At 44.2% G+C, this 27,241-nt stretch overlaps 1 protein-coding gene across 1 annotated transcript in view; it reads left to right on the top strand.

The window, feature by feature from the left end:
- Positions 1-27,241, top strand: part of LOC126272393 (urocanate hydratase-like) — a 391,889-nt gene that overhangs the window by 17,858 nt on the left and 346,790 nt on the right. Inside the window, exons 3-4 of the mRNA XM_049975217.1 lie at positions 15,632-15,785; positions 24,901-25,091. Coding sequence (XP_049831174.1) covers positions 15,632-15,785; positions 24,901-25,091 — 345 coding nt within the window. The remainder of the gene's footprint in view (positions 1-15,631; positions 15,786-24,900; positions 25,092-27,241) is intronic.

Raw genomic sequence — 27,241 nt, 5'->3', positions numbered from 1 at the left:
TTACGACGACTTACTTCATATCACACAATACGAGGGAGCGGGTTCCACAGCTTCACCACTTTCCTTCAAATTTTGTTCCCAGCGAAGTCACAGTACTTGTATATCCAAGCTGCCCATGCAGGCAAAACGCCCAACCAATTTCACACCACAACATGTAATGGTCATCACGCTCGTTCGGCAACCGTTGACACTCGTCTCCCCGCGAATGTCAGGAGATCTCGAGGGTTACCCGTCGAAGGCTCAGAACCAACTGGATTCGCCCGCCAACCCGGAAGATAAGACATGAAAAAAGTAAAGATAACTTAACTCAACCACAATCGATCTCAACTATACATGAACGAAGTAACACTGGCACCAGCTCGCCACGGCTCACGCATATTATGTACAATCACTGCCTGTAATTCCTTCATAGCTTTTGCTTACGACCGTCTAATAGTTTGCGCTGTGTATTTCACCGAATTCCCCCAAAACCCTTTGCTTATGCCGCTGCTCCCACTGGCAGATTAGGTAATTGTGGCCGTCATAGTATAACACCATTGAGGTACTTCTTTCCTAAACACGTTTTCCTCGAATATTTTGCTGTAACGTATCGTCATATAATAGAAGTTCCGTAAGGTTCAGCCACGTAATCAGAAAGGATTCCTTACATGCTTCTGGTAAGAATTTTGTCTTTGGAGTATACTCTGATGAGCTAAAATAGTATCGTATTGGTCCAGTTTTGTAAGGTAATACAGCATACATTTCACGTGGTATGGATTTGACAAGTCCTTGGTAGGTTTCTGGACATATGTGGCCCCAGATTTCTAATGCCCAGGTCACGCAGTTTCCATAAATTACGAACTGATGGTTTGTAGGCCGCGGATTGGCTCCAGTTACGTCCGAGATGTTCTCCATCGGCTTCCGATCAGCCGAATCTGGCGGCCAACACATCAGCCTGAGGTCATTATCATACTACTCACACGATTACAGCACAATTCCGGCCTTGTGACACTGACAGTTGCCATGCCGTCGGGGAAGATATCAGCCAAGAAGGGATGCAGGTGACCCGCTATAACGTTCAGACCTTCTACAGCTCTCATGGCGCCTTACGTTTCTTCAACAGCTCTTATGGAAGTCCAAAGTTATGTCCGCTCCAGCATATTCCTGTCGAACCGGCTTGCGTCCGAGCCGCGGCGCACGGATGACAGCGTTTCCGAATATGACCATCGACCTGTTTGAATAAAAATGATTCATCCGGCCCGGCGACACCTAGCCATCGATATAAGGACCAAGGTCGAATGATCCCGTGCCCATAGCAAACGGGACTGACGATGTATTTGGGTTATCGAGAAAAAATGCAACTGTCGTCTGATTCAGAATACCACATTGAACATTGTGGGCTGAACGAAATGTGCTTCGAAATGCATTTGCCTTCACTAGTATTGTACTCTGTGGGCAGATTTACCTCCGAACGCCATCTGCCCCGCTATACAGAGTATGCAAGCCTCCGACTTTTATACACTACTGGCCATTAAAATTGCTACATTAAGAAGAAATTCAGATGATAAACGGGTATTCATTGGACAAATATATTATACCCGAACTGACATGTAATTACATTTTCAATCAATTTGGGTGCATACATCCTGAGAAATCAGTACCCAAAACAACCACCTCTGGCCGTAATAACGGCCTTGATACGCCTGGGCATTGGATCAAACAGAGCTTGGACGGCGTGAACAGGTACAGCCGCCCATGCAGGTTCAGCACGATACCACAATTCATCAAGGGTAGTGACTGGCGTATTGTGACGAGCCAGTTGCTCGGCCGCCATTGACCAACCGTTTTCAATTGGTGAGAGATCTGGAGAATGTTCTGGCCAGGGCTGCAGTCGAACATTTTCTGTATCCAGAAAGGACCGTACAGGACCTGCAACATGCGGCCGTGCATTATCCTGCTGAAATGTAGGGTTTCGCAGGGATCGAATGAAGGGTAGAGCCACGGGTCGTAACACATCTGAAATGTAACGCCCACTGTTCAAAGTGCCCTAAATGCGAACAAGAGGTCACCGAGACGTGTAACCAATGGCACCCCACGCTGTGTGATACGTCATTATGGCGATGACGAATACACGTTCCCAATGTGCGTAGACCGCGATGTCGCCAAACACGGATGCGATCATCATGATGCTGTAAACAGAATCTGGATTCATCCGAAAAAATGACGTTTTGCCATTCGTGCACCCAGGTTCGTCGTTGAGTACACCATCGCAGGCGCTCCTGTCTGTGATGCAGCGTCAAGGGTAACCGCAGTCATGGCCTCCGAGCTGATAGTACATGCTACTGCAAACGTCGTCGAACTGTTCGTGCAGATGGTTGTTGTCTTGCAAACGTCCCCATCTGTTAACTCATGGGTCTGCACGATCCGTTACAGCCATGCGGATAAGATGCCTGTCAACTCGACGGCTAGTGATGCGAGGCCGTTGGGATCCAACACGGCGTTCCGTATTACCCTCCTGAACCCACCGATTCCATATTCTGCTAACAGTCATTGGATGTCGACCAACGCGAGTAGCAATGTCGCGATACGATAAACCGCAATCGTGATAGGCTACAATCCGACCTTGATCAAAGTCGGAAACGTGATGGTATGCGTTTCTCCTCCTTACACGAGGCATCAAAACAACGTTTCATCAGGCAACGCCGGTCAACTGCTGTTTGTGTATGAGAAATCGGTTGGAAACTTTCCTCATGTCAGCACGCTGTAGGTATCGCCACCGGCGCCAACCTTGTGTGAATGTTCTGAAAAGCTCATGATTTGCATATCACAGCATCTTCTTCCTGTCGCTTAAATTTCGCGTCTGTAGCACGTCATCTTCGTGGCGTAGCTATTTTAATGTCCAGTAGTGTATTTTCGTCGCCTACTCATGGTTTCACCACTTTCCATAGGCGCTCATAACAATCGACAGCCAAGACAATAACAATCCACCCTTTGTCAGACTCACTTGTACTACTGAATTAAACCATTTGCGGCTCGTATCATCTCTACAATATTTCCTCATTCGCCTGTATTCCGATTGTATACTTTCCTTGCACGTCACGCGCCCGTAACTCGACCAGGAGGCTTTCTGTCTAGCCTTTGGCAGTGATCATAAAGTTTTTGCTCATCGGGGTATTTATGTTATGGTAGTGTTTAATATGTACGCAAAGGTCGTCTTGTACTGCTACATATCATGGTTTAGGCGTTTTTGGCCGTTACAGCTTGGCTGTTCTCTCTAGTGTGTACTGCGCCGGTCATAGTCTCTTTTCTGCCCGGTAACAAGTAATCCAACGCTGCCTTGGGCCATTCTTTGTATGTGATCAGTCCAGTTCCGTCTGTTATAAAATATTGTAGTGCATCCTGATTCTATATTCAATTCTTTCATACTATCTTCATTTCTTCTCCAAGCCTTTCTCGTGCAACTTTTAACACGCCTTAAAAATCTCATTTCTGCCGATTGTATTTTACTCAGTTGCTTTTTGTTTACCTCAAGAGTAGTGGGTAAAGTCATTACTGTTTAAAATGTCATTTTCGTTTCTTTCCTAACTTAATTACTAAAATTTCTTTGAATGTTTCCACATATAGCTTGAAATGTGCTACCTTTTTACCCAATGTCCTAGTCATTCTAAAACAGACAAGATATTTTTAAATTCGACATTTGTTATAAGGTGTTGTTTTCCAGCAAAACCTATCCTCTGAAAACTAGAATTTCCTTTTCTTGACTGAGATTTTAAGATTATATGATTTACAAAGATTACTTAAAAGATGCAGGGATTTCTGCAATTGTGACTAATTTACTTGAATAAATATTTGATAGACCGCAAACAGAAGAGTGTTTGAATAGACATTGTTTGATAAATTAATTCCTTGATCTAATAGGTTTCCATTTCTTTAAAATGCCATCAAAAAATGGTTCAAATGGCTCTGAGCACTATGGGACTCAACTGCTGTGGTCATTAGTCCCCTAGAACTTAGAACTACTTAAACCTAACTAACCTAACGACATCACACACATCCATGCCCGAGGCAGGATTCGAACCTGCGACCGTAGCAGTCGCACGGTTCCGGATTGCGCGCCTAGAACCGCGAGACCACCGCGACCGGCAAAATGTCATCATTCCACACACAAAAAATAGTGGCTTATGAGCTATACGCGTGCCTAGGTCTTGTATTTGCTTGAGCTCCTTCTCTTTCTTTAATTTTTTGCCACCAAAATTGGGACAGATGTGTATTTCTCGTTTTCTGTAGTCTCATCAGTACCCATGCTCGATTTATCTTTACTAAATGCTGTTGGCTCTTCTCCTACCAGACAATTGGCTCTATCAAAACCTTTTTTGCCAAATATTGCCTCTCAAAGATCAAAGAAGCAATTGAATAACTTAGAAGGGGAATTTAGGAGGCCAACGCTATATAATAATAAAGTAATTTTTGTAAATTGCGAAACAAACTGTGGCATTTTTGACAGCCTTATTGACTGGATTACTAGTATTTAATCGGATTCCGGGGTTTTGGAATATTGCAAATTCTGAGATTACAAGTAGATGGGAATAATGTTAAAACGTGACAGTAGTATCCCCGTGCGTCTGCATTACTTGACATAGAAATACTGCCGGAAATCGTGCCAAAAAATTCTGCTTCAGAGAAGCAATATCTGCAAATTACGCAGAAGATCTTCAAGCAACGGGTATATCAGTACGTTACTGATTTGCTTTAATGAGTGATATATAGGGTTCATCCAAATTTCACTGACAAGATTTTTGAGGCTGTTCAGGTATATTTTCCAGGTATTTTGGCAAAAGGAAACACGTGATCTCCCGTGGCTCATTGCAGAATAACAACATAATTATCAATTATCACGTTTTTTACCACAATTATCTTTGTTTTTGGAGATATCTTCACAATAGTGTTGTGCGTTTTGGTGACTGCATGTAACGGGATGTTTTTCTGTTGTGAAGGTATTTTCACAGAAGCAAATTTAATTAGCGAAACAAAAATAAAACTGTAATGATAACTTTATCATCCATAACGGGCCACCGCTTATCAGGGCACTTTGTGCCAACAATCTTTGACGGCACGGATATAATAACAACATAAGATGGTTTCAGTAAAAGAGAATGTGCCTTATATGCTTGTTTGGACACAAGAACACACACACACACACACACACACACACACACACACACACACACACACACACTCGCACGCACACGCAGGAACCACACCTATGCTGGCTCAGAATTTGAACCCCATCCTTCCAGGCTATGGATGCTCTGCATCTTGCGTGCCACTCCACCTACCCCGGTAACAGCCACGAGATAAGGTCAAAACTGTAATGCAGAAGAGAATAGCGCAAAACGCTACACACTAGCGTTCAACACGATATTCATACGATAGTCGGTGGTTACTTCAAAAATTACTGAATTCTGTACCTGATTATGCGTGCCACCCCTGAAATTTAAAACTTGGTAGATCCGGCGGTATGTGCCTCCACGTTGCACATAAACGAAACCGCGAAATAAAAAATATGGCTCCGAGCGCTATGGGACTTAACATCTGAGGTCATCAGTCCCCTAGAACTTGGAACTATTTAAATCTAACTAACCTAGGGATATCACACACATCCGTGCCCGAGGCAGGATTCGAACCTGCGACCGTAGCGGTTGCCAGACTGAAGCGCCTAGAACCGCTCGGCCACACTGGCCGGCGAAACTGCGAAATGCGAAAAGTCTTATTTCTCTCTAAATAGCAAGTGGCAAAACCGGCGAAACCTCGAAGCTTCTCCTCCAGGTCGGGCAGTCCGTTACGTAAAAATCCTGGGATGAAGCCAAAGCAGCAGCGTATCGTTTTCCCCATAGCAACACAACCGGCTTATAGACACAGTAGCAACCTGTTTCCTCCGCAAGCAGTTATACAACTCAAAAGGCGTTCGTATTCGCGAGCACAAAAACCGGCAAATAGACTGGAAAGCAAAATCCTACGCCGAAAATTTAATTTGCGTAGTAGCATTCTGCAATATGACACGTAATGATTCATGTATCACATGACCAGTCACCTTACTTTTTATTTTCGCAAAAGAGGGGTCGATTACCAACTCCATTTTCCTCGTCTTTGCTCTCTGCATCATCAGGTTGGTCTGTAAAGTAATTGCTGTGGAGGTTTCTCTTTACATCCGATGATTAATGCCGTAGACGGACGAAAATTGGCCTGTTGACCAGCTCTGGATTCTAAAGGGGAAGTCCTTATACGGGTCATGGTAACCGACAAACTTACACGCAAAAACAGACAGACACACACACACACACACACACAGAGAGAGAGAGAGAGAGAGAGAGAGAGAGAGAGACAGAGAGATACACAAATGACTATACGTATTGAGATAAAAACACAAACACTCACACAACGACGCAAGCGTCGACGCACATTGTGGCGCTGACACGGGAAGGAACACACGGTGGCACTGACTGACGGACGACTCCCGCCTTGAGCAAACTCCTATTACGTCTTGTACGTTTCATAACTTGACGTATACAGGGTGGCCCACTGATCGTGACCGGGGCAAATATCTCACGAAATAAGCGTCAAACGAAAAAACTACAATGAACGAAAGTTGTCTAGCTTGAAGCGGGGAAACCAGATGGCGCTATGGTTGGCCCGCTTGATGGCGCTGCTATAGGTCAAACGAATATCAACTGCGTTTTTTTAAAAATAGGAACCCCCCATTTTTGATTACATATTGGTGTAGTACGTAAAGAAATATGAATGTTTTAGTTGGACCACTTTTCTCGCTTTGTGATAGATGGCGCTGTAATAGTCAGAAACATATGGCTCACAATTTTAGACGAACAGTTGGTAACGGGTAGGTTTTTTAAATTAAAATGCAGAACGTAGGTATATTTGAAGATTTTATTTCGGCTGTTCCAATGTGATACATGTACCTTTGTGAACTTATCATTTCTGAGAACGTATGCTGTTACAGCGTGATTACCTGTAAATACCACATTAAAGCAATAAATGCTCCAAATGATGTCCGTCAACCTCAATGCATTTGTGGCCGCGAAGTTGGCGCCCGATAGCGTCCCAGATGTGTTCCATCAGGCCCGAATCAGATGAATTTGGTGGCAAAGACATCAACCCTGATATCACTGTGATACTCCTCAAACCACTGTAGCACAGTTCTGGCCCTCTGACACTGACGGTTATTCTGCTGGAAGAGACCATCGCCGTCAGAGAAGATGTCAAGCATGAATGGACGGGGCTGGATGGCAATCATTTTCAGGTAGGCCGTAGCTGCTATTGTGTCTTAGATTACTAACACAGGTCCCATGGAAGCCCAGGTGAACGTCCCTCTTAGCATAATACCGGCCCCATTCGCCTTCGTCGGTGGCTCGGTGCATGTTACGAGAAGCCGTCCGCCCTGATGACAGAGAATCCCGACACGATCATCGACCTGTTGTAAAGGGACACATGGTTTATCCAACAAGGTGACACGTTTCCATCAATCCGTTGATCCTGTGTCCATTTCCATCGCAGTTACCGACGTTTTAGGTCGACATGGAAACACGTAGGGGTCGTTTGCTGCTGAGTCCCTTGTTCAACAGTGTGCACTGAGCGGTGTGCTCCAAAATACTTGTGCCTGCACCATCACCGTACTGTGCCGTCAGATTCACCACACAACGCCTCCTACCCTACTTTACTCTGAGGTCGAGAAAACAAAATGGTACAAATGGCTTTAAGCGCTATGGGACTCAACATCTGAGGTTATCAGTCCCCTAGACTTAGAACTACTTAAACCTAACTAAGGACATCACACACATCCATGCTCGAGGCAGGGTTCGAACCTGCGACCGTAGTAGCAGCGTGGTTCCGGACTGAAGCGCCTAGAACCGCTCGGCCACAGCGGCAGGCGTCGAACCAACAGCCTCTACGGTTTATCATGAAGAGTGAAAGACCAACACCTCGGTTTCGCCGTCCTTCAATCACTTTCGATGGGTGCCCACGATAGTAGCACCCGAAGAGCCGACCATCTTCACCGTTTTCGAGACGCTTGTTCCCAGGTAATAGACCATACCAATCTACCCTTTGTTAAAGCCTCTTAGTCAGTCAATGTAGCTGGAATGATTCCCCATTTGCCTCTGGTCCGCTTACATAGTTTCCTTACTATCTCACATGCATCTAACGCCATCAGGAGGAATTCAGTCTAGATGTCGGCAATGGTCATAATATTTTGGTTCATCAATGTATGTGCATTCTACAATGGCCCATTCAATTGAAGTAAATATGTTAGCTGCTACATATGTACTTTCGCTTTTACCACAGATATGATGTTAACATGGCGAAACCGCGACGTGTAAGTGGAGATCAAAAAAGGAAAACATCGGTGAACACTACAGAGTTTTTATAAGAGGTGATCAAAAAGATATCCTTTGACGGCGTTGCTACAACCTATAGGCAACGCAGCGGGCAACTGTGATGCGGGTATACATGCAGCGACAATTAGGCAAGGGATTAGTGTGGCATTCGTGCCTTTCCGACGTGCGTGTGGTAAATGCTACAACCTAAACTATGGCGATGTTATTACCAAATACGTCCAAAAAGCACTACTATGTAATTATTCTTTTCTTGGTTTACAATGGAGGAAAGATTTTGAAGAGTTGCTCAATGTAGGTGAAAATACGATCAGTAATGTTTCAGATTTCGAGGTAGAATGAGATAGGAATGATGATGGAAATAGGATCACGTTTGAGGAAGTGGAGAAAATGGACAATAGATTGCAGTGCAATAAAGCAGCTGGGGTGAATGAAATTAAGTCGGAATTCATCAAATACAGTGGAATGTCAGGTCTTAAATGGCTACACGGGATAATTGAAATGGCCTGGGAGTCGGGACAGGTTCCATCAGACTGGGCAAAAGCAGTAATGACACCAATCTTTAAACATGGAAACAGAAAAGATTGTAACAACTACAGAGGTATCTCTTTAATCAGCGTTGTGGGTAAAATCTTCTCAGGTATTGTTGAAAAGAAACTGCGAGTATTAGTTGAGGATCAATTGGATGAAAATCAGTGTGGGTTTAGGCCTCTTAGAGGTTGTCAGCACCAGATCTTTAGCTTACGGCAAATAATGGAGAAGTGTTACGGTGGAACAGGGAACTGTATCTATGCTTTAGAGATCTAGAAAAGGCATATGTCCGGGTTCCTAGGAGGAAGTTATTGTCTGTTCTACTAGATTATGGAATAGGAGGCAAACTTTTGCAAGCAATTAAAGGTCTTTACATGGATAGTCAGGCAGCAGTTAGAGTTGACGATAAATTGAGTTCATGGTTCACAGTAGTTTCAGCGGTAAGACAAGGCTGCAACCTGTCTCCACTGTTGTTCATATTATTTATGGATCATATGTTGAAAACAATAGACTGGCTGGGTGAGATCAAGATATGTGAACACAAAATAAGCAGTCTTGCGTATGCGGATGACTTAGTTGTGATGGCAGATTCGATTGAAAGTTTGCAAAGTAATATTTCAGAGCTAGATCAGAAATGTAAGGACTATGGTATGAAGATTAGCATCTCCAAAACGAAAGTAATGTCAGTCGGAAAGAAATATAAACGAATTGAGTGCCAAAAAGGAGGAACAAAGTCAGTACAGGTGGACGGTTTCAAGTACTTATGATGCATATTCTCACAGGATGGAAACATAGTGAAAGACCCGGAAGCGAGGTGTAGCAAAGCTAATGCAGTGAGCGCTCAGCTACTATCTACTCTCTTCTCCAAGTCAGTACCAAGACTAAGTTATCTGTGCACCGTTCAATCTTTCGACCAACTTTTTTGTATGGGAGCTAAAGCTGGGTGGATTCAGGTTACCTTATCAACAAGGTTGAGGTTACGGATATGAAAATAGCTAGGATGATTGCAGGTACTAGTAGATGGGAACAATGACAGGAGGGTGTCCACAATGAGGAAACTCCATAGATGTAGCAGTCAGGGCGAACAGGCTTAGATGGTGGGGTCATGTTACACGCATGGGAGAAGCAAGTTTACCCAAGAGACTCTTGGGTTCAGCAATAGAGGGTAGGAGGAGTCAGGACAGACCAAGGAGAAGGTACCTGGCTTCGGTTAAGAATTATTTTGAAGTAATAGGTTTAACATAAGAGGCACCAATGTTAGCACTGAATAGGGGATCATGGAGGAATTTTATAAGGGGGCTCTGCTCCAGACTGAACGCTTAAAGGCATAATCAGTCTTAAATGATGATGATGATGATGATGATGGCTTACGAAGAACAAATACAGGTAGACATCCATGGAGAATTAAGAATGTGTGTAGGGTAGAATGCCTGTTGAAATGCACGGCTGTGGAATGCTGCGGCATGTTCCGTGCGATTCCACACAATACACCGGTCGATCTGGGAGGCCATTGCTTGCTGATTTCAAGAAACCTGGTGTCTCCATCATGAGGGAAAGGTGCTACGCAACGCTGGAAAAATTACTGCGTACAATTAAGGCCAAACGTACAGGAAAATTCCAACAAGGGCGTCGCTGTTTCATGATAACGGACGTTCTCATGTCGCAAATGTCGTAACGCAGAAGTGACGTCATCTCAAGCGAGACAAACCCGTCATGCGATTATCACGCCAAAGGTTCATTGAAAAGAAAAAAAAATCCTATGAGGAATCGACGACTCCTGTCGGAGGACACATTAAACGTATTCGCAACTGCGAATAACGACAACCATCAGCTGTAGACTGTCCCGGATTTCTCGGTTATCATGAGCTGTTCGCTTACCACTTTTTTTATTAAAAAAAATGTAAGCCATTTTGTTGTATATTGTTCGTTGAATATGTTCGGGGCGGACGCCCGATGACACACGTTCTAGTTCTCCGTTGATCCGTTCACTCACTTTTTTTTGTTATAGAGGGTAGCTAACCTTCTGACCGAACACGCTGAGCTACCGTGCTGGCTCCCATTTGGCTATCAGTGCACGACTCACGGCCACACCTCCATATGTCGTCAACCATGCGTTTACGACCTGGACTGGTACATCCATTACGTGTATTGCCGCACGGATCAGACGTTGTATATGAAAGTCGCTTACCCGGACAGGCACACATGTCCAAAGGAGCTTCGTATCGTAATCAGAATAACGCGGGCACTGCAAAGTCGCATTTCTCTGCCGACATCGGGCAGGTGACTTTCAAGTACAGCGTCTGACCTGTACGGGAATATACATAAAGGATGTAAGAGTCCAGGTCGTAGACGCCTGGATGACGAGATTGGAAGGTTGGTTCTGGCCGTGAGTCGTGCACGGATAGCCGAATTGTGAGGAGACCGCTCGCGATAAGCGGGAAATCCGGGTTCGAGTCCCGGTCTAGGACATTCCATTCTACAGCCGATGGCTGTCATTAATCGCAATTGCGAATACATTTAATGTATTTCATAACGGCTGTAGTCACCGCAGAGCCTGATCCTTTGGGCGTTTATGCATGCACCTGTCGAAGGAGGATGGGCAGCAGGCAGTTACGGACTTTTTCATGCAGTACGACACGGTGTTTTACCAAACGAGTATCTTCAGTCCGGTGCGTCGCTGGGAGGATTGCCTCAGTGCTCACAGCGACATGACTGACTAATTGATTCTGGACTACTCGGCCTTCTAATGGAAACTTTTGGGAGGATTGCCTCATTGCTCACGGCGACATGATTGACCAACTGATTCTGGACTACTCGGCCTTCTAATGGAAACTTTATGATTACTCCTTATAATAAATACTAAATCTGTCGCACACCTCTAAGAGGAATTTTCTACTCCTGCTACTAATTGAAGAGCTTGTAAATGCAAAATTATTTCACTTAATCAACCAGCAACTCAGAATAATCTGGCTAGAAACGGAAAACCTAAATAGATCCAGGAAGCGAGCTGAATCCCTGTCAGGATTTTCTCCCAGCTGTTACTCTTCTATTCCGTTCACGGACACCGAACACATTCGGTTTCTATATGAAGATGGTATCTGTTCTTTCGGACATGTCGAAAGAACAGATACCATCTTCATATAGATAAGGCCAATAATCTTCTTCAGGGCGGATGCACTCACATTGCTCAAACTCTTACGGGAATCAGTTGATTGACTACCACGAGTAAGGAGTATAATGGATAAGAACACTACAAATTTAATGTGCCGACAGTAAGATGGAAATGTGGGTCTCACGGGGAGCGTGCCAGAGACGAGTCCTTGCAGTCGCTCTGTCCTCTGTGTCCTCGGTGGCTCAGTCCAACAGAGGGTTCAGTTCATGTATTCGCCGAAAGATGGCGCTATATGTAGTGGCCGATTGATCACACAGGTTTGTAAGGTGTCAGGCAAATCCAACACCTTCCATGAAAACCCTGACATAATAAGCAAATTTACTAGTATGTCACATAGCTCCGAATAAATCGTGACATGAAATTAACCAAAGCAATACAAGTAACGAGTGAGCAAATGGAATGCCACACACTAACACAAGAATGCCTAAATGCATGTCATACCTTCCCACCGTGAGGCAGACGCAGTTCCGAGGGGAGAAACGAGGACAGAAGCCGAGAGCAGAACCGTGTTAAGCTAGAAGGCCCTACGATAACGGACGGAGGGACGGACACCCACGTCTCCAGCTAACCACTAGGGCTCACCACCCGCACTATTTAGCGTGAGACTTTTTCGCGTCTCAGGGTATGTCAAGAACAACCCCCAGCCCATGTTAAAAGCTAGAGCCCTCCAGAAAAACAGTATAGATCTTACGATAACACAAAAAGGGCCACTACCACCCGCAAGTTTTAGCGTGAGCCTTTTCGCGTGTCTGTTACATTAGGATCACTCCCCAGCCCATGTTAAAAGATAGAGCCCTCCAGAAGAGCAGTATAGATCTCACGATAACGCTAAAAGGACCACACCAGCTGCAGGTTTTAACGTGAGACTTTTTAGCGTCTCTGTTACGTTGCAAACTTTAAAAAACATTGCCCCACCACGAAAAGTATAACGTTTCTCATTGGATAGACAGAATTTTTGTAGGCGGAGCTTAAGGTTAACATTGAGACCCTGATTGGTCAGATGAAAACATAGCCAGATAGTTTTTTTTAAACTAACTTCGGTAAATTGTAGTAAGGAGAAGTTACGAGACGGCGAGCTGGATGGCTGCTGCGCCGGCCGCTGCCGCCCTGTCGCTGCCTAAACACCGACAAGGTAATGAACGCACGCGATGCCGCATATTTGAGCGCATAAAGCTTCACTCAGAACTGCAGAAGTCTCATCTGTTACACCCCTTTTTTGCGTAATACTAATGGTGATCGTTAATTAAAATTCATGGTGTTCACATTTGCCACTTGAAGAACAGATCTGAAACGCGATGATTTTTCTTTTATATAGTTATTGAGAAGCCACATCAGCCACTGTAATTTACGACAAGTTAGATAAGTAACTGAAGATAATTGAGGGTCACTGTAGACCATTTTGATAGTTTTCTCTTTTGTGAAACTTAATTTAAACCTAGATTATAGATGTGATATGGCATAGGTCATCCTTCGATCGATTGTAGAACTTGGAAACCCATTTAGGGAATATTCGTTCACATTTTTGTTGAACGCAGTTGGTTTTTACCATCCTGTATTAAAACATTTCCTTTTATCAATAGTGCAATTTATAAACGATGTTTTGTGAGTAGAATAAAATTTCCAATGGTAAACTTAACTGCCTTTTCGACGTTATTTTACCAGCTAACTAAAAATAGGAAAGCCTTGAACCCTTTCCACTAAATTTAGTTAGTATTAAGATTCTTTTATAGGGAGTGCAGTGGAGCTGACGCTGAAATCATTTAGTACTTGGTTATATCATCGCTAGTCTCACTAAACTCTTCTGAATTCTACATGTCATGTGTGGTCTGGCGTCTCCTTACCAGCAACAGGTCCCAGGTTCAAACTAGTTAATTCCCTAAAAAACACGCTCAGAGCGTCGTTGCGCGAAAGTGGTAGGGAGACACGATATAGAACAATCATCATGAATGTTTAGAGGTTAAGCGGAGTAGTGTTCGTTTGATGTGTATTGTGTTGACGTTTTTGTATTTTAGTTAGAGTGAAAATAAAAGTGACATGATTATCAGATGTTTTGTGTTGACGCTAATTTAGAACTGAAAGTTAATTAGGACATGGAATTTAACTAAACATTTCATCGGTCTCTTGAGGGAATCCGTATTTCCTTTCGTTCGAGAAGGGCACGATGCTCTTTCTAGCTTTGTGATGTGGTCACGATGAGCTCCGATAAGTCGGTTGCCCGACGCAAAGCAGAATCAAACAATGGTGCTCAGGCAGCAGGACTTGTGCCAAGTGGTACAGAAGATACTCCAAATCATCTTGTATACCAAAAAAATGGACCAAGGAAACAAAAAGCAAGAATGTGAGAGTTTTATATTGATATTGCCATGCTTATAACTCCTCATGAGACTACCTCAGGTTTAAGGATAGGGAATGTATTAAAAAAAAAAAAAATAGTGCGTCGGCCATATAAGCAGGAAATCCCGGGTTCAAGTCCCGGTCGCAGCACACATTTTCAACTGACCCTGTTGGTATTCATCAACGCCTGTAAGCAGCTAATGGTCTGAATTTCACTGTAATTTCAACATTCTGTTTCTGTCGGTGCGCTGTCATCTACTTCAAAAACGTTTTCCCAGTGATAGTGATCTTGACGAAACGAGGACGTTGTATCTGTATCTGTTATTATGCAGGATGGTCAGAAATAGTCTAAAAAGCTTATAAGGGTACTGCAGGGTAGGCTGGGCTGAGAAATAAAAGGCAAGAAAAAAATTCGATACGTTGGACCTTTTCCGAGTTAATTAGCTTTGAAGTTAGCCGGTCAGGGTGTTGCGCGCAAATTATAGCTCCCCCTCAGAGACGATGTCACCAAACGTGGTCTTCGTTTGGTTTCCTAATACCCAACAAGAGAGCGATTCAAAAACTGGGCGAGGGATGATAGTAAAGATCGAACCCAAGCCAAAGACTGAGCAGTCGCTGGCGCTGTGATCAATGGTGTGAGAACAACTGACAATAATCGAATTTGGCAGGCCGGTTGAATTTGTGCGCACAATGGTCTGATTGCCTAACTTCAATGCTAGTTAACTCTAAAACGGCGCAGTTTCCCGTTTTTCGTTTTTTTTTTTTTTTTCTTAACGATTTTGACCCATCGCAACCGACCCTGAAACACACTTACAAGCTTTTCAGACTGTTTCTGACCACTGAAGTTGAGTATGGGCAGTTTCCAGAAGGAGAGTGCAATTAAAAATAATTTCAAACTCAGTCTGGTGGAATAGCATTCTTGACCAGAAGCGCCCAGAAATAACTTTCTGCTATCATTGTGCCCTTTCTGCCAGAATTCAGTGTGAATCTTAGATTTGGTATAATATTCAGTCTACTCACGAAGACAATAAGAACGGAAAGTGTCATGAGATTTTATCAACCTTTAGCAGGATCTCGAACCATGAATCGTGCTATGATGGGTAGCTAAATTTCTGCTGTTCGGACTCAGTGGGACCTTTCAACGCAGCGGATGCTCAGTTAGTGAGCACACACCTCATTCATTAACGTACTTTCTGATTTTACTTCCCAGGGCTTATCCACTGCAACTTCTGCCTGCCCGTTGTCCAGAGGCGGCGGCCATCATGCTGATGATCCTCAACAACCTGGACCCGGCGGTGGCGCAGTTCCCACACGAGCTCGTCACCTACGGGGGCAACGGACAGGTCTTCTCCAACTGGGCACAGGTGAGAGATACTTTTGTACACGCTCGATTGACTTCTTGCGACCAACGTGCGCACCATTTGTTAATACACAATGAAATTCCAAGATGTTACTCCAGGCCGGTGTTAAATGACTGTGCGCAAGGTAAAATGACAAACGCGAAAATGAATATTTGGGCGTGTCTGACTACCCCCTGACGCAGATCTTAGGATCTCTTAATGCTCTTTAACATATAAATACAAACCTAAACAGAAAGTAATGATTAAGGGAACTAATTATACTAAATGATAAACGTTGTTGCTGCTTATACATTTATTGTATAATAAAAACAATCTTTATTACAAATTTTTATATCATCAAACAAAAATTACTGATCCACTGAACAACTCTGCCCTTTTATTACGACAGCGCGAACAAATATAAATAACACGAAATGACTGACATCATCTATGTACCAAACACAAGAAGACACTACTTTTAAAGATGATCTTAAATGGACTGCAACGTCAGTGGAAATAAATCCTACGTGATCACAGTTGTTCAACCTTATAGCCCTTAATAAACCAAAGCAATTAGCAATAACACCGTATGTACTGCGTCAAGTACGTCGGAGTGATTGTTCTCGTACACGTCTGCGACGATGGAAGAACTCCATCCACAAAATAAACTCTTTCAAAGAGTAGGACGGCTGAAGGCGGTCCTTGGATTACTACACTCTAATACTGTCTTCTCCTCTCTGTGTTCTACAGATTGAGTTCAGATAACGTCTCAACGTAAGTATAGGCAGAAGAAGTGCTCTCAATCACTGAATGCTGCATACTAAATGGTTCAAATGGCTCTGAGCACTATGGGACTCAACTGCTGAGGTCATAAGTCCCCTAGAACTTAGAACTACTTAAACCTAACTAACCTAAGGACATCACACACATCCATGCCCGAGGCAGGATTCGAACCTGCGACCGTAGCAGTCTCGCGGCTCCGGACTGAGCGCCGAGAACCGCTAGACCACCGCCGACGGCAATGCTGCATACTCAACGACGACTTGCAAACCTGAGGCGAAGTCCAGAATCGTATAAGTTCACAACAGTACAGTGCCTAGCCGTTCTAACTATAAAATCTCGTGAGAGCAAAGACAGCAAGTCCGTCCGTACCAACAAGAATCTGATACTGAGCGACCGTCACACACGGGATCTCAAAATGGAAGACCGCGTCTCTCCAGCGCTGGCTTCCCAGCAATGTTTGGCTCCCTCCTATTGTAATTCCGAAAGCGAATCATATTCTCGAAACCACAGAATACTCTCCCTCCCTACAGATTCTTCCGAGTGCCGACCAACCATATTTTAGTCTTTTGTCGTTCATCGCGGAAAGTTTGCGAGGAAAAACCTATACTCGTACAATGGTACGCTTCTGAGTAAAAATCCTTGGAAACAACCCAGCCTGCGTGATTTCCGAGGTGCCGCTTCTTCCTTCCTCTCACCTGCGTCCAAGATTTTCAGCGTTTCTGAAATATAATCCTTCTGGTTCGGCTACAAAACCGGCCAGTCGCGATTCTATTGTGCTCCAGCGCTTAGGTGCTACGACGTCCATCTTGCTATTTCCTGTATTTAAGCAGGACCAACATACCTGTGTGGGCCTTCCCCCAGGGCTTCAGTTCCGCTAGCCGTTTCATTTCTACTGGCGTCCCAACCTCTACTAGTATAGGCAATCATTCACTATGCCGTTTTTATAACATAGACACTCCCTTGCCTTTCTTGCAATATGCGTTAACAATTATTTACAAGATGTACGTAACAATGTCAGTCTTCTTTATATATTCATATATACGATGTACAACCTATCACATGGTAAATAATTGTGTTTGTAGGTCACGGTAAAGTATGAGGATGAGTGCTTGTAAGGTGCGAAATTATAGCCACTTTCCAAAATAACCACAGAACAAATGACAGTTCACAAGAAACCTGAACAACCTAGGTTGGTGTGAGCGAACGAAACTGATGGTCGAAGAATGATACCAGTAAGTTCATAAGTCTACCGAAGGTCGTAATCACCACAGCAGCAAATAGTTCTTAAAGGAAGCCAGAGACCAAATGGTGCGTCTCGAGGATGATGTGTATAGTCTTCACTCGGCGAGCTATGTGACTGTATAGATGCTGGCCACTGATTTATCAGGGCATTCTGGCCTGTAGGTGGCAGGAGCAGATGAGTGGCCATGAGCACCACCTACCACGAGTTGCTGGGTCCCCCAACCTCTTTGTTTGTCGATAACGTCGATATTTTCCTCATCGATATCAACGTAGCTGTTCGAATGAGACACAAGAAAGACCGGACTCTGGCGTCCGGCTGCTAGAACAAACTACAGCAGAGTGTTCCACTCTCACCCACTCCAAACCTTGCAAAGCGTGTTTACTGACCATTTGCCCAACTCACCTTGCATTACCACGTCTACAATGATTTCCGAATTCTAGAGAAATAATGACCACAGCAATGACGAAGAAAAAAAAAGCAAGTATGTCGCACAATGGCATTTATTTAACTCGGCATTCTGATTTTAATTGCAGTCATCATCAATAGAATTCTTGGTGTACTGAAATAACAAGAAAATGGTTACGAAGCAACAAACTCAGAACTGACGTAGTACACGCCTTTAGCCAATTACAGCTCATCGAACATTTATTGTATAATGAGTCACGTGAAAATTTCATCTGTTTCACTGCCAAAGACGAAGAGAGAGACGTCTTGAAATTTCTCTACCGTGTCGGAAAAACGAAGGCTGACTATTTCGAGCTTGACCAGAAAATCAATGACATCTTACACGGAGTAGTCAATAATACGTACGATCCACAGGAAATACATACGTAACAACTTGAACAAGGCTGTTATGTTAACAGCTACTGTGAGTAAGATTCAATTAATAAAGTAAACAGCCAGTCGGTTGCCGGAAGTTTATTTAAATTTTTCCTAGGTTTCGACACTGGTATGAGTATCTTCTTCAGATGTGCCTTATGTTATCTAAAAGTAATAACAAAACAATCAATAACTTTTAGCTACCTGTTATGATGTAAAATAATTAAAATTCCCAGTTGGAAAACGAAGCAACAACTTACTTGGTTAGACTAATTAAATCGGTTTACATAAATCACGACCTAACCACCTCAGGCCACAAGCAGTAGCTGTCATACGATCATTAACACTGTAAGAATAAATAACATACAGCGCTTCCGTAAAGCACACCGTAGAACGCTACACATGTTGCGAGCTCATGCCTTAAAAAAAGTGTTCATCGTTAAAAATGACATGTGATCGACTGTCAATATTTTAAATCTGACAAACTGGAAGGCCATTTAATATTAGGTATAAAGAACATCTGTTAGGTAAAAAAAGCTTGAAAGTGCATCATTCTGCATTTGTAGAACACTTGCAAAGATCGGGCCATAATCCAAATAACCGAATAAATTGAGATCTTACAAAAAGGAAAGAAAGGACGGAGATGAGTTATATTCAAAGATTTAGAGATTTTTAGATACGCGATACGAAAAGACGGCCTTTTTTTAAATGAAGAGTTACAATTGAGAAATAGAGGCTTATTTGATAATTTCAAACCGTTACTTGCGACTATGTAAATATTTTGCGGTTCCTTGTTGTCAGAATCACTTCCTCTTTCTTAAGCACTGTCTTTCTCATAGACAATATCCTAATATTTTCCATTAGTTTCACTAGATGGGGTTAGCCTTTACTAGGCTGGTTTGCAAAAAAAAAAAAAAAAAAAAAAAAGGGGCTCTCATCTCTATTTTTCTTAACATCATATTTATAGATTTAATGTCCTATATAACTCCTCACCAGAGAAGCATGCAGTTTACTTCTAATATAGATTTGTGTACCTATATGTTATGATAAAATGTAGTAGTCCGTTCATTTAAGATTAGATGGTACTTTTTTATTCTTCCAAAAGTAGAAATATTAATCTTTAGCTCTGTATTGTAAAATATATATATTAAAAAATATTGTTTCATATGTGCATGTCTTGTGCACTTGACACGTTCCACATCACAACGGCTACCGTACCGTACGATTGATCAATGGAACACGCAACCAACTAAATAACTAGCGATGTCATCGGTCCCATCGGATTAGGTAAGGATGGGGAAGGAAATCGACCGAGCCCTTTCAATGGAACCATCCCGGCGTTTGCCTGAAGCGATTTAGGGAAAATCTAAATCAGGATGGCCGGATGTGGTTTTGAACCGTCGTCCTCCCGAATGCGAGCCCAGTGTGCTAATCACTGAACCACGTCGCTCGGTTTCATTTACGCGAGGTACTCAGTTCATTTCTGTGCTGCCTTTTAGTGAATAAAATGCGAACTTACCGGGAACCATGCTTGTGTTCTGGACTCAAAGCGTCGTTCATAACGAACAAAATCGACAGACTGAAAGGTAGTTTCAAGTGTACCGCAAGGAAGTGTTATAATGATGCCGCTGATTACAATATATGTGTAATTACATCCCTTGGTGCAGAGGAGTGTCTAGAGAATCACATGCAAGCAGTGTCAAAAAGTTGATATTGGTCAGTCAAAAAAAAAAAAAAAAAGGTTCAAATGGCTCTGAGCACTATGGGACTTAACATCTGAGGTCATCAGTCCCCCAGAACTTTGAAGAAATTAAACCTAACTAACCCAAGGACACCACACACATTCATCCCCTAGGCAGGATTCGAACCTGCGACCGTAGCGGTCGCGCGGTTCCAGGCTGAAGCGCCTAGAACCGATCGGCCAGCTTTGTCAGTCAGGCGGTGCTGTGGTATTTAGGCTATCTGAACGTACACTGCAAGCTGCTTGACACGTTGCGTTGACCCGCTGGTAGATGCTGAGTAAAAACGAACTGCATGTAGCGGTGGACATGGTTTCGAAGTATAGATGTGTATCTGTGTTGACCCATTGTGCCTTCCAGAATCACATATCACCAAGGGAAAGCACGGAAACATTCCGCACACCACAACACTTCCTCCCGGCTGCAGGGTCCTTGCTTTAAGATATTTCACGCCGTGCATGCCTGTGGCCACACGTGGAGCACAAAACGTGAGTATTCTGATAAGCCCTCCTGTGGCCAATCAGCGGAGTTCAATTTGCGGCATTGCCGTGAAAGTTGCAGCATCTGCGGAAACGCTTACGCGGATATCTTAGCTGAACGGTCGTTCCGGTAAAACTGTTGGTAGCCCCTTGGCCTAACAGCGTGGTCGGTTGTCAATAGCTGGATGTCTATTCGCCCGTTGTAGTGTAACGACGTAAGTTACGTATAAATGATTTTCGTTTGACATATGACCATGTGCAGACTTCGTCACCTACGTCAGTTACAAAACACTTCAGAATTATTTAAATTCTCTTAAAGTTGTCTCTGAATGGTTCTTGAACGAAACTGTAATTAAAACATCATCATTTGAGTCGTATGAGCAGAATTACGTCACTCTGTACAATTGGTTTGCGCGAACGTTTTTCAATTTAGATGTCGTTTGTTTCTTCTCAGAAATTATATTAATGCAAGTTATCTGCTTTAATAAATATTAAAACCACATTGAATAAACTTTCAAGACTCAAACTCGCGATGAACGTAGTCAAAAATTAATAATCTTGTCAAATAAATTAGTAATACTTCTCCCTTAACAAAATTCTTGATAAATAAATTCTCGGAACACGTATTTAAACTTTTGTAGTATACACTAGTTTATTATCTTCCTATATACTACACATAGACGTGAACCTGAGGCTTGACAAGATAGGACTGAACATTTACAACATGATTAAACTTTCTATGACGTCATTGTTGTAGAAACATTACAAATTCTTATTTTTTAGTTTTTAGAAGCACGACGCAACAACTCGGTTTCAGGATCTTCTGTTGCTCTTTGGCTGTCGACCCGCGACGTATACCGCCCGGCAATTTTGTCTCTGGTCCCGGCAGTGAAGATGCTGTCTCCGTTCGTTGCGCCGCCCTCTCCGTACATGAAACATAAAAAAATAAATACAAAACTTAAGATAATTCACAACCATTACAAATATTACAAAATACGTAAACAAAAGACTAAATTAAACTTATATTCACCTGCGAACTGGGCTGACACTGGTGGATGGGTGACGCTTCAATTTCGCGTCCCACTACACCGTACACATCTTCGCGGCTCACTCCTGTCGTCTATGGCCCATGGTGGACCATAATTGCCTCAGCTCTGGTTTTGGTTAGACCCATTTTACTTTACCACTGTAACTAGGGCGGAACGCCAATGGTTTGAAAATCGTAGCCGTTTCGGAAATGTTTCCACCGTTCGGCCGAAAGTCGTGTCCTTTCCGAAGTCAGATAAATCGCTCCGTTTCTGCCCTCTCCGTACATGAAACATAAAAAAATAAATACAAAACTTAAGATAATTCACAACCATTACAAATATTACAAAATACGTAAACAAAAGACTAAATTAAACTTATATTCACCTGCGAACTGGGCTGACACTGGTGGATGGGTGACGCTTCAATTTCGCGTCCCACTACACCGTACACATCTTCGCGGCTCACTCCTGTCGTCTATGGCCCATGGTGGACCATAATTGCCTCAGCTCTGGTTTTGGTTAGACCCATTTTACTTTACCACTGTAACTAGGGCGGAACGCCAATGGTTTGAAAATCGTAGCCGTTTCGGAAATGTTTCCACCGTTCGGCCGAAAGTCGTGTCCTTTCCGAAGTCAGATAAATCGCTCCGTTTCTGCCCTCTCCGTACATGAAACATAAAAAAATAAATACAAAACTTAAGATAATTCACAACCATTACAAATATTACAAAATACGTAAACAAAAGACTAAATTAAACTTATATTCACCTGCGAACTGGGCTGACACTGGTGGATGGGTGACGCTTCAATTTCGCGTCCCACTACACCGTACACATCTTCGCGGCTCACTCCTGTCGTCTATGGCCCATGGTGGACCATAATTGCCTCAGCTCTGGTTTTGGTTAGACCCATTTTACTTTACCACTGTAACTAGGGCGGAACGCCAATGGTTTGAAAATCGTAGCCGTTTCGGAAATGTTTCCACCGTTCGGCCGAAAGTCGTGTCCTTTCCGAAGTCAGATAAATCGCTCCGTTTCTGCCCTCTCCGTACATGAAACATAAAAAAATAAATACAAAACTTAAGATAATTCACAACCATTACAAATATTACAAAATACGTAAACAAAAGACTAAATTAAACTTATATTCACCTGCGAACTGGGCTGACACTGGTGGATGGGTGACGCTTCAATTTCGCGTCCCACTACACCGTACACATCTTCGCGGCTCACTCCTGTCGTCTATGGCCCATGGTGGACCATAATTGCCTCAGCTCTGGTTTTGGTTAGACCCATTTTACTTTACCACTGTAACTAGGGCGGAACGCCAATGGTTTGAAAATCGTAGCCGTTTCGGAAATGTTTCCACCGTTCGGCCGAAAGTCGTGTCCTTTCCGAAGTCAGATAAATCGCTCCGTTTCTGCCCTCTCCGTACATGAAACATAAAAAAATAAATACAAAACTTAAGATAATTCACAACCATTACAAATATTACAAAATACGTAAACAAAAGACTAAATTAAACTTATATTCACCTGCGAACTGGGCTGACACTGGTGGATGGGTGACGCTTCAATTTCGCGTCCCACTACACCGTACACATCTTCGCGGCTCACTCCTGTCGTCTATGGCCCATGGTGGACCATAATTGCCTCAGCTCTGGTTTTGGTTAGACCCATTTTACTTTACCACTGTAACTAGGGCGGAACGCCAATGGTTTGAAAATCGTATCCGTTTCGGAAATGTTTCCACCGTTCGGCCGAAAGTCGTGTCCTTTCCGAAGTCAGATAAATCGCTCCGTTTCTGCATTATTACGACTGTACTGTTGACCGCGTCCTCCCCGACACACTTTATATACCCTCCACTGCTGTCGCTACTCTCCTCCGTCTGTGAGTGATTATTGTACCTTAACGTCGAACATAGGCGGTGTTCACAGTGACGTGACCAGACCGTGTAGCTACACTGCTTACATTAACCACGGTAGAACGTGGCACGCGATGTGAGCTGATGCCGTAATAAAAAAGCTCTCTTTCTGCTTGACTTACCGTTGTAACAAAGAGATAATAATCTATGTTGCTACTATTACAAAACAGCGTAACAGGTAATTGAAATGAAGAATAAAAAAGTACCATCTAATCTTAAATGAACGGACTACTACATTTTATCATAACATATAGGTACACAAATCTATATTAAATGGCACGAAATGCATATACTATATTTACTGATTTATTTATTCCTATTCAAGAATTCATCTATGGTATAGAAGGAGTTGTCAAGGAGATATGATGTCAATTTATTTTTGAAGATATTACTGCTGTCTGTCAGACATTTTATTTCAACTGGTAATTTGTAGAAAATTTTTATAGCAGCATATTTTACCCCTTTATGTGCCAAAGATAGGTAGGAAATCTCCTATACCAAAAATTAAAATTGGTCCGCTGACAGTCAGTTACTTGGTCTCATCCCACAAATCAACCAATCAATGTCCGCAGCTCGTGGTCTAGTGGCCAGCGTTGTGGCCTATGAATCTTAGGGTCCCAGGTTCGATTCCCGGCGGGGTTGGGGATTTTCTCTGCCCGGGGACTGGGTTTTTGTGTTGTCCTCATCACATCATCATCATCATCATATGTGACAGAGGCTAGATTGGATTGCGAAAAAAAACTGGACTGTGTAAACATTGGGACTTTGTACGGGCGCTGATAACCGCAGTTGAGCGCTTCACAAACCAAACATCATCATCAATCAACCAACCGGGAACCGACGAACACGGCAGGAGCGGGTTGTCTACGGCGCTCTGGATCTCATGGACGAGCAGAGCGAGCTGACCGTCCCCAGGCCTCTGTCAGCGGATCCATTTTAATTTTTGATATAAGAGATTTTCGGTCTCCAGAAACGTGAGTGTAAACCATGTTTCATGTTCCAAATGCTTGTGATTCAAAGAGTTCTATGACTTTTCTGCACTAATATAAGACAGGCTATTAGAAATGCTTTTGTAGAGAAGTAGGGGAAGCGGTGAGTTTGTGTATGTACCGTGTGTGGTGTGCAGTTCTGGCTGGTGATGCGCTACCTGTCTTCGCTGGAGCGCGACCAGACGCTGGTGCTGTACTCGGGCCACCCGCTGGGGGTGTTCCCGTCGCCCGCGTCGGCGCCGCGCCTCGTCATCACCAACGGTATGGTGGTGCCCAACTACTCCACCAGGAAGCACTACGACGACATGTTCGCTCTCGGAGTCACCATGTGAGTACTGTAAACATTTCACTACCTTCTTGGTTGTACGAGGACGCGGTGAAAAGTAGTACCTCCGAATTCTTTATTCTGTTCTCAATATTGGTTCAGGTATTACACGTCACGTACAGGGTGGCAGTTATTGAACTACACTCCTGGAAATTGAAATAAGAACACCGTGAATTCATTGTCCCAGGAAGGGAAAACTTTATTGACACATTCCTGGGATCAGATACATCACATGATCACACTGACAGAACCACAGGCACATAGACACAGGCAACAGAGCATGCACAATGTCAGCACTAGTACAGTGTATATCCACCTTTTGCAGCAATGCACGCTGCTATTCTCCCATGGAGACGATCGTAGAGATGCTGGATGCAGCCCTGTGGAACGGCTTGCCATGCCATTTCCACCTGGCGCCTCAATTGCACCAGCGTTCGTGCTGGACGTGCAGACCGCGTGAGACGACGCTTCATCCAGTCTCAAACATGCTTAATGGGGGACAGATCCGGAGATCTTGCTGGCCAGGGTAGTTGACTTACACCTTCTAGAGCACGTTGGGTGGCACGGGATATATGCAGACGTGCATTGTCCTGTTGGAACAGCAAGTTCCCTTGCCGGTCTAGGATTGGTGGAACGATGGGTTCGATGACGGTTTGGATGTACCGTGCACTATTCAGTGTCCCCTCGACGATCACCAGAGGTGTACGGCCATTGTAGGAGATCGCTCCCCACACCATGATGCCGGGTGTTGGCCCTGTGTGCCTCGGTCGTATGCAGTCCTGATTGTGGCGCTCACCTGCACGGCGCCAATCACGCATACGACCATCATTGGCACCAAGGCATAAGCGACTCTCTTCGCTGAAGACGACACGTCTCCATTCGTCCCTCCATTCACGCCTGTCGCGACACCACTGGAGGCGGGCTGCACGATGTTGGGGCGTGAGCGGAAGACGGCCTAACGGTGTGCGGGACCGTAGCCCAGCTTCATGGAGACGGTAGCGAATGGTCCTCGCCGATACCCCAGGAGCAACAGTGTCCCTGATTTGCTGGGAAGTGGCGGTGCGGTCCCCTACGGCACTGCGTAGGATCCTACGGTCTTGGCGTGCATCCGTGCGTCGCTGCGGTCCGGTCCCAGGTCGACGGGCACGTGCACCTTCCGCCGACCACTGGCGACAACATCGATGTACTGTGGAGACCACACGCTCCACGTGTTGAGCAATTCGGCGGTACGTCCACCCGGCCTCCCGCATGCCCACTATACGCCCTCGCTCAAAGTCCGTCAACTGCACATACGGTTCACGTCCACGCTGTCGCGGCATGCTACCAGTGTTAAAGACTGCGATGGAGCTCTGTATGCCACGGCAAACTGGCTGACACTGACGGCGGCGGTGCACAAATGCTGCGCAGCTAGCGCCATTCGACGGCCAACACCGCGGTTCCTGGTGTGTCCGCTGTGCCGTGCGTGTGATCATTGCTTGTACAGCCCTCTCGCAGTGTCCGGAGCAAGTATGGTGGGTCTGACACACCGGTGTCAATGTGTTCTTTTTTCCATTTCCAGGAGTGTATATGAAATAAAATCGTCATAACTTTTGAACCGGATGCGTTAGGACGTACAAATTACACGATTGGCCGCGGAGCATGATGGGAATTATTATGAGCATTGTTGTTTGGTTTCGTGACGGAGCCCACTTTCATTTGGATGGGTTCGTCAATAAGCAAATCTGGCGCATTTGTAGGACAGAGAATTCTCGTTTTTGCGACGGAGATGTCTCTTCACCCGCAACAGGTGATTATGTGATGTGCAATGTCCAGGCATTGAATAAAAAACAAACTCTTCCCGAACAGGCCATGAAGGCCCAACGGTACCGACCCTCCGCCGTGTCATCGTCAGACCACAGGCGTGACTGGCTGCGGATGTGGAGGGGCACGTGGTCAGCACACCGCTCTTCCGGCTCAATGTCAGAGACCGGAGTCGCTGCTTCTCAATCAAGTAGCTCCTCAGTTGGCCTGACAAGGGCTGAGTGCAGCCCGCTTGCCAACAGTGCTCCGTAGACCGGATGGTCACCCATTCACGTACTATCCCAGCCCGAAAGTACTTAACTTCGGTGTTATTACTGCGGCAACGCCGTTGGCCCGAGTTACTGAATAATCGG

The sequence above is a fragment of the Schistocerca gregaria genome, chromosome 5, assembly GCF_023897955.1.
Source record: "Schistocerca gregaria isolate iqSchGreg1 chromosome 5, iqSchGreg1.2, whole genome shotgun sequence".
In the NCBI taxonomy this organism is placed as follows: Eukaryota; Metazoa; Arthropoda; class Insecta; order Orthoptera; family Acrididae; genus Schistocerca; species Schistocerca gregaria.
This window is presented reverse-complemented; position numbering and strand designations above follow the sequence as displayed.